This window comes from Myotis brandtii, unplaced genomic scaffold (genome assembly GCF_000412655.1).
Source record: "Myotis brandtii unplaced genomic scaffold, ASM41265v1 scaffold115, whole genome shotgun sequence".
Taxonomy (NCBI): Eukaryota; Metazoa; Chordata; class Mammalia; order Chiroptera; family Vespertilionidae; genus Myotis; species Myotis brandtii.
This window is the reverse complement of record NW_005353967.1, coordinates 15706436-15717985: the sequence shown is the minus strand read 5'-3', so window position 1 is coordinate 15717985 and position 11550 is coordinate 15706436. Positions and strand designations below refer to the sequence as shown.

Here is an 11550-nt window from a genome sequence, read left to right as displayed (position 1 = left end):
CTCCCCGGCACAGGCTCCCTGTAGCGGGCTGCAGTCCTGGGACGCCGGGGCACCTGTCGCCCGTGAGGCATCGTTCATTTTCCTGGCGCTCGCCTTTCCTTGGGGGACAGCTCGGGGCTGGGGAGAGCGGGCGCCGCTGGTCGGCGTCCCGGGGACTAGCGCGGTGCCACTTGCCTTCGGGGCCCCTCACTCCCTTCCTCGCTGCGCGCTGGTAGATGGAGGGGTCTCAGCTCTCCCTGGCCTTACCTGTTTTTCTCGCCGCCTTCTCTTACCGATCACCTTTTTTCCCCCCTCCTACAATTCCAATTTTTGGCCTAACCAGTCAACTTCGCTGCTCCTCTCCAGAGCAGGGCCAGAATAGCGTCCTATGTATTTCTGCCCCTTCCTCCCCCAAGGACGTTTGCACTCCTCCCTTCAAAGGCCCGGAGTTGCTCCTGTAAACCCTGATTTATTACATGGAAGGCGTTTCGAGCTGGAAAGACTATTAGACATGTTTATTTCAACCATGTTTTTGTTTTCTAGGTGAATAAAATGAGTCTCATTAGACTTTACATGCGTTGTCTGTCCAGGGTTGTACGGCTAGCTAGTCGTGATGGTGGGAATGGAACACCAGGTGTAATCAGCAGATGTTTGTTGAGCATAATGCAGGGTCGTTTCAGGATAGAAAAGAATATGAAGATGTTAAAGTTTAGGTCAGAAAACATTTGTGGAGTACCTGATAGGGCCAAGCACTGTTCTGTGTTGCAAAGTCTAGTAAGAGTAGTCCCTATCCTAAAGGAGTTTTCCATTTGGGGGAGTTGAAATGGGAATTTTCAAGAGAATGATAAGTGCTGAACTAGAAATATATGCAGTGTGCAGAGAGAGCTCGGGGAGTTGCACCTAGGCCCCCGCAGGGTAAGAGCCTGTAGGGCTGGCTCTCACCGGAAGAAACACCATTCATTTTTATGTTCTGCTCTGGTTTCCTTCTTTCCTTCTGCTGAAGGGTACTGACTTCGTTATCTGTTACTTTCTTTTTTGTAATTACTATTACAGTGTGTTATTTCTTCAACTCTTTCCGTCTTGGAAGTTTGGGATTAATTTAGTGCTGCTTTATTTTTTTTTAATATATTTTTATTGATGTCATAGAGGAAGGAAGAGGGAGAGAGAGAGAGAAACATCCATGATGAGTGAGAATCATGGATCAGCTGCCTCCTGCAAGTCCCCCACTGGGGCTGGAGCCCAAAACCCGGGCATGTGCCCTTGATTGGAATCGAACCTGGGACCTTTCAGTTCGCAGGCCGAGGCTCTATCCACTGAGCCAAACCGGCTAGGGCAGTGCTGCTTTATTTTAGTGGACAGTGTGATGGAGTCAGGAGAGCTGGGTGGGTCCCTCATACTCATGAGCTCCCATTTCCTCCTCTCTATGGTGGACATAATGACTGCCTGCCCTGACTACTCAGTGGATTGCTATAAGGATCAATCTTGGAGAATGTTTATCAGTAAATGTATGGTTTACCAACCTCTGCTTCACTGTGATCCTAAGACATTCTTCCATTTTTAAACACCCTGCACCCTCTCAAAATTCTAAGAGGCAGGAAACTCTAACATGAAACAATTAATTGGATGTTGTTTTCATGTCTCAGTGATTATAATCTGCGACAATTATATGTCTTGGAGTTCTTTTTTTTAGAACCAATTTTAGGTAAAATAGTGAAATTTCTCTTAAAATTATAGTAAGGTCCATAGGGAAGTGTCAATGATTACTGAAAACTAATTTTAAAATAATAGTAAATGGTGTGCTTATAATCTATGCATTGAGAGTCAGCATTTTTTTAGTTCATGTCTTGATGACCTATATTTGAAAAAAAGTATTCTTAATATTTATTGCAAAGACGAAACATCAATGAGAGAGAAACATTGATCAGCTGCTTCCTGCACGCCCCCCACTGGGGATGTGCCTGCAACCAAGGTACATGCCCTTGACCGGAATCGAACCCGGGACCCCTGAGTCCGCAGGCCGACGCTCCATCCACTGAGCCAAACCGGTTCTGGCAAGAGTTGGCATTTTTTTAGTTCATGTCTTGATGACGTATATTTGAAAAAAAAGTATTCTTAATACTTATTGCAAAGATTGAGATCCAAAAATTCTACTTTGATCCTAATGTCCTAGAGATGCTAAAGCAAAGGAAGCCAATCTATAATCTCCACACTTTATTTTCATAAAAATCTATATTAATTTGGTAACATGTGATTTGAACAAAAACTGATAAAGAAATATGTCTCCAGTTCATCATAACCAAAGCTTTGTACAGTCTTTCACTATCTAGGAATCACGGGTATTGTACATGCCCGTAGACTTGAGTACAAACATGAATGCTATCTTAAATTCAAACTGAGAGCCACTTACAAACATAGCATGCTAAAAAATGAACCTAAGATGAGAAGTTAAAGTTTTCACATGAAAGTTTATTTTTTCTTGTTAGCCTGATCTTTCATCCATTTGCCAATATTCAGGAATAGGAAAGGGGAGAAAAGAGTAATTAAATTTGTTGGAACTTAGTGATGAAGGTGAAAATGTTACTGTATTTCTTTTGGTCTACCAGGATCCTGTGAGGTTAGTGGTGGTATCTCCATTTTACAAGTGAGGCTGAGACTTAGAGAGGCTGAGTAACTTGTAAGGTTCATTCAGCTAATAAATGACAGAGCTTGGATTTATATCCAGGGTTCTCTACCTATGAACATTGTATGCTTTCTCTTATTAATAGGTGTTTATAAGAATATTGTTTGCATACTTGATTGAAAATGATTATTTTATGCACTTCTACCTAAGTTGATATAATACTTTTAATTTCTTTCTGATTTTTTTTTATACTCAGATTTCAAGAATACACTGGATGCCACTCTTAAAAAACCAAAAGAAATTATGAAGAAATGTTTTAATTATTAAAACTACAGTTGAAATCATGGCCACATCAGCAAATCTGGATCTTGGAGCCCAGCTGATAGTGGAAGAGTGTCCCAGCAGTTATAGTCTAACTGGCATGCCAGACATTAAAATAGAACATCAGCTGGACTCAAATGCACAAGAAGGATCGGCACAGGGTGTTGCCATGGGGATGAAATTCATATTGCCTAACCGATTTGATATGAACGTGTGTTCTCGATTTGTGAAGTCCTTAAATGAAGAGGATAGTAAAAATATTCAAGATCAGGTTAACTCGGACCTGGAGGTGGCATCTGTCCTATTTAAAGGTTGAAAGTTATGGTATAAATATCTGCATTTGTTTTGTTTTTGTTTATTTAGAGTGTGGTTTTTTTTTTCATTCCTTTCTGATCATGAGATTTTGAATTTAGGAAGAAAATTTGCAAGTCATCTTTTAATATGATTTTCTAGAATCTCACAGAAACCAAAATTAAATGACTTCATGTTACATAATGTCCATAAGTACATGTTGCGTTTTTTAAATTTCTTGCTTAATCTTTGTTTATTTAGAAATTCTCTAATAAAGTTTCTATTATTCCTTTCTAAACCATAGGAGAAAAATAGTATTGTTGTCTTTTACAAGTGAATTACCTTAATATTCCTTATTCCTTGAATATTTGATTAGCATTAGCTTCCTGTGCTTTAACTCAGTGAAATCTGTCATCATATTGTAGATTTACTTTACAACACTCTATTGAATAAAAATACTATTCCAAAAATAAATTGCTCAACATTAATACAAATTTTTTTTCTGGAACATTCACTCTCATAGTCCAGACTTTATGGCAAAAATAATTTAATATCACTTGAGAAACAGTTGAAGATTTACCTCATGTATTTCCTTTTTAATGTAAGCATTGACATAGAACTTTGAAATGCTTTGTCATTACCATATTGTTTTAATGTGTTTAAATTTATTTTACTTAGCTGAATGCAATATCCATACATCTCCTTCCCCGGGAATCCAAGTAAGGCATGTCTACACTCCCTCTACAACAAAGCACTTCTCACCCATAAAACAGTCAACTACCTTAACCAACAAGCACAGAGGAAATGAGGTCTCAACCACACCTCTGTTAGCAAATTGTAAGTAGTTCCCACTGATGTATTCAACTCTTCTTGTTACTAATATAATGGTTTCAACAGTTTGGCTTTGAAACATATTTTCATTAAATGCATATTTCATTTTAGAAAGCTGAAGTGATGTGTTCATAGTTTTAGTAATTTAAAACGTTTTTACATATTACTGCATAATCAAAAAATAGTTCATAATTTATGTTTCTATGTTTAAACAGATTGAAATATTAATTCTTAAAACCTTTATAATCTATAAAAACAACGAGTTAGTCTAAACTTTGTGCGAAGTAAGACATTGTGAGTGTTTTTGTGTTCTTGGAGTGCCAGGCTTCACACTGTGCTTGTAAACTAGATCAACTGAACCACGAGTTATTTGTAGTAAAAGCTGACTGATTGCTACTGTAATTTTTCATTTGAATATAATAATGTAAATATGAAACTACCTTTTAAAAAATACTTTGAGTCCACATTTTTTTAAAAAAAACTGTATATTCATTCTAGAAGAAATAAAATGAAGCTTTTCTATATAAACTGTATTCTGTATAGTATGGGTAAGTTAATGAGAGACAACCAGTTAGCAATTTGATGTTAGGAACTATATGTGAGAATATAATGTAAATCCATCTATATCCTAATGTATGGTGAAATATATATATCTTTACGTTGGAGATATTAGATTCCTCCTGATTTTGAATCGCATGCTGTAGCATGTGACTTACTCCACCTATTGGCCATTTCTGTTTTACTTGCATGTGCCTCCCAATTGCTTTCTTTTCTGTATTAAGGCCACCCAATCATACCACTGCAGTGATACTAATTTTTAATGTGAACTCTCATAGAACAGTGCCTATTTGGTTTTGTTTAAAATAAAGAGATTGTCTTAAAATATTCCAACCATAGAATTATTGATCTCAAAATATCTAGAGATCATGTGATTCATGTGCCTCATGTTACAGACAAAACTGTTTAATCAGTTATCTAAGGACACATACCAAATTCGCCACAACTAGGTCTGCATTCAAGAATTTTCTCTCAAGCTCAGCTGTCACTTACCACCTCACTCCTCCTAAAGTTAAGAAAAACCCATGGAGTCTTGAAATAATGATATTTTGGACTTCAGTGGATTGAATCAATGAAAAGACAAAAGGTGTGTCTTTGTTAGATCCAACTTTCTTACAAGTTTGGAAAAGAGATGCTATTTTAAAAATTAAGTGCCTTAGCCATTTCTTTGATTGATAAAGTCAGTAACAATCTGTACTATTAGTAATTAATGATAACAATATGCATATTCATTGATAATTAATAACACTTTGCAGGTGTCAGAATTACCTTAAAAGAGTCAATTCTCAGATACAGAATGACTACTTGCAGTGTTAAGGTATATTTTATTAATCCTTACCTGAGGATATTTTTCCATTGATTTTTAGAGAAGGTGGAAGAGAAAGGGAAAGACAGAGAGAAACATCGATATGAGAGAAACATATCGATTGGTTGCCTCCTGCACACGCTCTGACCAGGGCCTGTGCGGGGGAGGAGCCTGCAACCAAGGTACATGCCCTTGACTGGAATCAAACCTGGGACCCTTTGGTCTGCAGGTGGACTCTCTATCCACTGAGCCAAACCAGCTAGATTAGGGTATATTTTAGGTAGACTTTTTAAATCAATAAAATGATAGATTTTGTTGTGGAAAAGAAAATTTCTGCACAAACATGAGCAATGAGATTATGAAAGTGTACCCTACATATATACATGAAGCTTTCTATGGTATTGTTTCAGCTTTATCTGTTCATCAGTTAGCTGCTCAGGGAGAGATGCTCTACCTGGCTACTCGTATTGAACAAGGTAATAGCCTATTTGTTAAAATGTATTAAAAACAAATTTAATAGGATTTATTAGAGTTGTTATTTTTTTTCTTTTTAGACAGGAAAGTATAAAGATTTAAAAAATGGTGTGTAATCTTACCAGGCATATAAGATTTTAAGTACTCTAATGTATAAAGGTTATAGCTTCTCTTACCAGCCTAACCTTTTCCCCAAAAGCAAATATAATTTTCTTATATTTTCAGAAAACTCTTCTAGAAAACATTTCCATTTATATTTGGATTTGTATGTGAGAATGTGTATGTGCTTTTTCTTATTTACACTAGAGGAAAAATATTGCCCTTTATTTGTCACTTAAAATTTTGGAAATCTTTCCATATAAGTACATAAGATCTATTTTATTCTTTTTGTAGGTCCAGATTTTGCGTTATATTGCACATACATATACATTGTTTTTTGTTTTTTGACTAGCCCCCTGGTGGTGGTTGATTCTGTTTGTTGCTATTAAGTAACAATGTTGTTGGCATTCTTTTTAAGTATATCCACGGGCAAATTTCTTCAAGAATATTTGCTAGGTTAAAAGGTATATGAATTTTTCTATTTATTGCCAGATGTTTGTCTTATCTTCACACCAGAGTTAGAATTTCTATTGCCCCATATCCTCACTGACACAAGATATCAGACTAATCTAAAAAATAGCATCTCATACTGGTTTTGCTTACATTTTTTAAATTATGGCATATTTGAATTTCCTTTTATGTTTATTTCTGTGAACCCTTATAAAAATTAAAGAAATTTGCTTTTTTGTTGTTTATGTTGCATATTTTTTCCAGTTTGTCATTTTTCCTTTGACTTTATGATATATTTCAAACGCTTAACATTTTTTAGCAGTAAATTTATTTTTTTCCTTGTGACTTCTCAGTTTTATGTCCTGCTTAGAAAGGATTTCGTACTCTAAAATTATAAATAAATTCATTCATGTCTTATCTAGAACTTCTGTGGTTTCCTCTTTACATAGCAATTTTTGACACATATGAAATATGTTTTGGTGTAATGAGATAAAGATCAAGCTTTACATTTATTTTCATTTTCCAAGAAGTTAGACAGTGGTCCCAACTTTATTGATTGAACACAGTGTGCATGATAAAAGATGTTTATTTTTTTATTTTATTTTATTTTTTTAGATGTTTATTTTTTAATCATCAATCTTTTATAAGAAAGACTTACTTCATCATTATGTTTCTGTTTGTTTATAAATATTTGAAGGTTTCATCCTCAAGCTACTAAATAAATTTAGGGGGAAAACAGTGGCCTTTATAACTAGTAGACTGAATCTAGGGGGGGAAATGGGATTCGCGGCAGAATTACATGTACTGTCTTTCAAAGTATTCAGTCTTCACATTATATTATTTTAGCACACCACCAAGAATGAATGAAATTCAGAGGCAGCAATGTTAGTTATAGACTAGAAGATAGCTTTAATAAGATTTTGGAGTTTTTATAATAGTATATACTTATGTAATGCTAAGGGCTATTATATAAGCTACACATGAGATAAGTAAGGTATTATTCTGTGTATTGGAGAAATTAAGTGACATGCCCAGAATAACACTTTTAGAAAGTGACACAGGCAGGATTCAAACTCTGGTCTCCTAATTACCAGCCCAGTGTTCTGTGGATTACCTTGTACCTAACATTATATATGTCATGTCTGGTAATTTATACTTTAAATAACATGCTATTTGAACTTAGTTGTATACATGGAGGCACATTTAATACAGTCAGTGCAAATTACAACAACACATAACAGGACTTCAGTGAACAAAAGTCAGCACAAAGTGATCCTCATTGAGTAACATAACCAACTTTTTAGAATGCCAGTATTTTCGTAGTGATATTAATATGTGGTTGTTAAATTAGATCACAAAAATTGCTTTTCTTTTAAATAGAAAATGTTATCAATCACACGGATGAAGAAGGATTTACTCCTCTGATGTGGGCTGCAGCACACGGGCAAATAGCTGTGGTAGAGTTTCTACTTCAGAATGTAAGGAAAATGCCTCAGAAAATGTATATGTACAGTTACTTAAATTCAGTTAAGGCTTTAGTAAAGTTTTGGTATCTCCAGCCAACTAGATGTAATGGTAGAGGATCCAAACGATTTTTAAATGCTTATCACATTCTTGTGGAACTTGGATCTAGTTGGGCAGGCAAGACTAGTCATACATGAAACAGTGAAAGATCATTTAAAGCCCAGCCCCTCTAAGTGCAAGGGGAACTAAAGTACTGTCAGCCTGTAGGAGAAGCTTCATAGAGATGTGATTTGACTCCAGAGTGAAAGGATAGTTAGGGTTGAGATAGAAGCATCCATGGATAGAAGTTTGCGTTATTTCTTTATTAACCCCAGGACATTACCTGACCTAAGTGTTGAACTGTAATTATGATTGACAGAAACAGCAGTATTCTTGTTTAAATGAATTGAAGAGTCTTGTATCTCCAGGGTGCTGATCCCCAGCTTTTAGGAAAAGGTCGCGAAAGTGCACTGTCTCTGGCGTGCAGTAAAGGCTACACAGATATTGTCAAAATGCTGCTTGATTGTGGAGTTGATGTAAATGAATACGATTGGGTGAGTCTGTGACACTGATTTTTAAATTAGTATATCAAACTCTAGGATTTATTTGGTTTGGGAAGACATAATAAAGTTTATTAAATACTTGGAAGAATAATTCATTAACTTAATTAACACCTGGAAGAAAAAGTTAATAACATAAACTCTGTTACTAATTCTGATTTAAGTATTATTCACAAAATATTAAAATTACCTTAAACTACATTTACATGCCCAATTCTTCGTAAAACTTCTCACAGCAGCATTAAATTCTTCAAATCTTGCTCACCTTAGAAAATGAAATCACCTTTTTCTTTTGTAGAATGGAGGCACACCTTTGCTTTATGCTGTACATGGAAATCATGTGAAATGTGTAAAAATGCTCTTAGGTAAGCAGATAAAAATGAAAATATTTAGAAACTGCCATGAGGACTTTATTTACTTCTTTATTGATTTTTAGGGGGTGAGGGGAAAGGGAGAGAGAGAGAGAGAGAGAGAGAGAGAGAGAGAGAGACATTGATTTGTTGTTCCAGTTATTGAGGCGTTCATTGATTGACTCTTATATGTGTCCTGACCGAAGACTGAACCTGCAACCTAGGTGTAGTGCGACAATGCTCTAATCACCTGAGCTACTCAGCCAGGGCTGACTTGGCCTCCTGTGGTATTACTTAGCAGAATCATTAATTACTGTTAAATGCAGTAATCCTGCTGCTGTTCACTGTGCTGCACCTGCTACCAGATCGTTGCCCGTGTGAGAGGCAGCTCCATGACACAGCAGGCCTGCAATCGGAGCATCTGTCCTGGTTGCTTTCCTCAGGAATCACTTGTGCTTGTTTTCTCTATCTGTGGAATCTTTGTGCATAAGTTCTGTCTCTGGTTGTTTGTGAGTTTCAGCTGCTCTAGAGGATGCTTATTGGTTTGAAGGGTCTTCCCTTCGGCTCACCAAAGTGAATCCTGTGCAGTCCATGTGCTCTGGTCTTTGTCAGGCCATCCTGAAGATGCTCTCTAAATTTGCTGAAAATCTGTCTTGCTATTTGCACATGAGTCAGTAATAGACAACCATATCCGCATTTTCATTTATTTAAGTAGATTTTTCTATTTTGGTGTAGAAAATGGAGCTGACCCAACAATAGAAACCGACTCTGGATATAATTCTATGGACTTGGCTGTAGCCCTGGGCTATAGAAGTGGTAAGTATTTTAGAATGCTCAGCTTTCATTTTAGTAAAGTTTTGTAAATACTACAAACCATTTTCATCGCTGTAGTCTTAGAACATTGCATGTTACCCTAACTGCTGACATGTACTTATAACTGTGGGCGAAATCAACAAATTCCTACAGTCTAGAAATGAATTTGTTACTATTACTTTTTACCAACCCAAATAATTAGCTGCTGGAAGATAAGTACACACCTATTTACAAGATGTGTTTCACATTTTTATAGCAAACTATACACTGCTCTTATAGTTGCCTTTTTCTGTTCCTTAGAACAACCTTGTATTCTGAATTCTCCTTCAGTTTCAAAATTTAACAACCAAGAACTGAAAATTCAGTGACTTGGGCAATTACTAAGTCAGTGAAACTAAATGTTAAGTGTATTTAAGTATCTACTTAGAAATAACTTTATTTTAGGAAAAAGTTGGAGATGTTAAGTTGAATTTGATAATTCTTTTAAAAAATTTTAAATCAGCATGCTGTGGTCTTGATCACCTATTTGTTCTAGTTCAACAGGTTATTGAGTCACATCTATTGAAGCTGCTTCAAAACATCAAGGAGTAGGCAGAGTCGTCAGAAAGTATTGTCTGCCCTTCCGTTTACTTTTTGGCTCTTATAAATGATAGTTTTGTTTACTTATAAATTTTTACCTCAGTTGCAATATTTACTGATTTCTACTAAGTTTTAATAAATATTCTTCTGAGTAATTCACTGGTTTATAATAAAATTAATGTTGATGCTCTTTTATAAATGTGTTTTATGGCATATTTAAAATTATAAATTAATGTTTTGTGGCATGTAAATTTTTATGGTACAGATAGTTATCTGTCTTTGTATCAAGTGCTGTAATTTAACATTTTCAGAAATTATTCTACCCTATTCGTCTGTACTCTTGTATTAACTCATTGACTTTATATAGGGTTTGCTATAAATCCATGGGGGGAAAAATGTTATTATTGAATTCAAAGTGCACAGTGTGATTGTTTACAAGATGTTATAAGTAAATAAAGTACATTTTCTGTTAGTTTGCATGCTAGTTTTTTTTTTATTATATAAGGTTATTAAGGGATTCCTTTAGGATTTTTAGTCTAACCCGTCTGTCCTTCCAGGGCACTCCATTAGGTCAAACAATATAATTAAAATAAATTGAATATAAGTCAGTCAACAAAGATTTATTGATTGTCATTTCTAGAAGGATATTTAGAATATTTCTTCTTGATCGCAAAAAGGCTGATCTTGTTAAGTTTGATTATTTACACACACACACACGGCATTTTAATCATATAGGTAGGCCTCAAGTTTTCTCTGCAAAACTAGAGCCTTAGATTACTGAGAAATTAATTAGGCTAAAAAATTACCCTCTCTTCAGAAACTTTCATAAGGGGTCTCAGACTTTTAACAGCCTCGATTATTTGCTCCCCTATTCCAAGGCCAGGGGACTAAGCCCAAGAAATCTTTCCACCAGATTTCACCTACAGTATCACTGAATTGGGGTAAATTCCTCCCTTCCTGAGGTCTGCAAAATTTGCTAAGATCCTTGGCTTTCCAGGAAGTGACCTTCCTCACCACCAGTCAGATCAGGACCTAGAGGCTGGCACCAGGCCAGTCTTGGGGGGAGGGTTTTGTTGGCACTAACTCCACAGATAAAGTGAACCCTTTGTTCCTTAGTATGGACTTCTTATACCTGACTAAGAACATTGTTCTCAAATATAGCCCTCTGGGTATGGCTTTCTTTGAACAATCTATTTGTCTAATTATATCTTGGTAAAAAGGACAGATTCTTATTGAATCTATGCTAATAAGTATTTTGTCATGAAAAGTGAGGAGAGTCACTGAATTCTGAGGCCATCAGAAAGAATCAGACACCAT

The 11550-nt window shown here is 35.8% G+C and overlaps 1 protein-coding gene across 3 annotated transcripts; it reads left to right on the top strand.

Moving 5' to 3' along the window:
• Positions 1 to 26: 26 nt before the first annotated feature.
• ANKRA2 (ankyrin repeat, family A (RFXANK-like), 2) lies at positions 27 to 10705 on the top strand. 3 transcript variants are annotated; one of them, XM_005858021.2, is made up of 9 exons: positions 27 to 62; positions 2856 to 3231; positions 3890 to 4048; positions 5816 to 5881; positions 7809 to 7906; positions 8360 to 8485; positions 8790 to 8856; positions 9577 to 9657; positions 10190 to 10705. In XM_005858021.2, the coding sequence occupies exons 2-9, from the start codon at positions 2943 to 2945 to the stop codon at positions 10243 to 10245; spliced, it is 942 nt and encodes a 313-aa protein (XP_005858083.1). In that variant the 5' UTR covers positions 27 to 62; positions 2856 to 2942; the 3' UTR covers positions 10246 to 10705. The 3 variants fall into 3 exon arrangements, with proteins under 3 accessions (XP_005858083.1, XP_014405151.1, XP_014405154.1); XM_014549665.1 differs by lacking the exon at positions 27 to 62 and having other exon boundaries at positions 9577 to 9664; positions 10158 to 10220; XM_014549668.1 differs by lacking the exons at positions 27 to 62; positions 8360 to 8485.
• Positions 10706 to 11550: the final 845 nt, after the last annotated feature.

Coding starts and splice junctions, on each gene's coding strand:
- ANKRA2 (XM_005858021.2), top strand. CDS start 2,943: ATGGCCACATCAGCAAATCTGGATCTTGGAGCCCAGCTGATAGTGGAA. Junction 4,049..5,815: donor CACACCTCTGTTAGCAAATT/GTAAGTAGTTCC, acceptor GTATTGTTTCAG/CTTTATCTGTTCATCAGTTA. Junction 8,857..9,576: donor ATGTGTAAAAATGCTCTTAG/GTAAGCAGATAA, acceptor ATTTTGGTGTAG/AAAATGGAGCTGACCCAACA.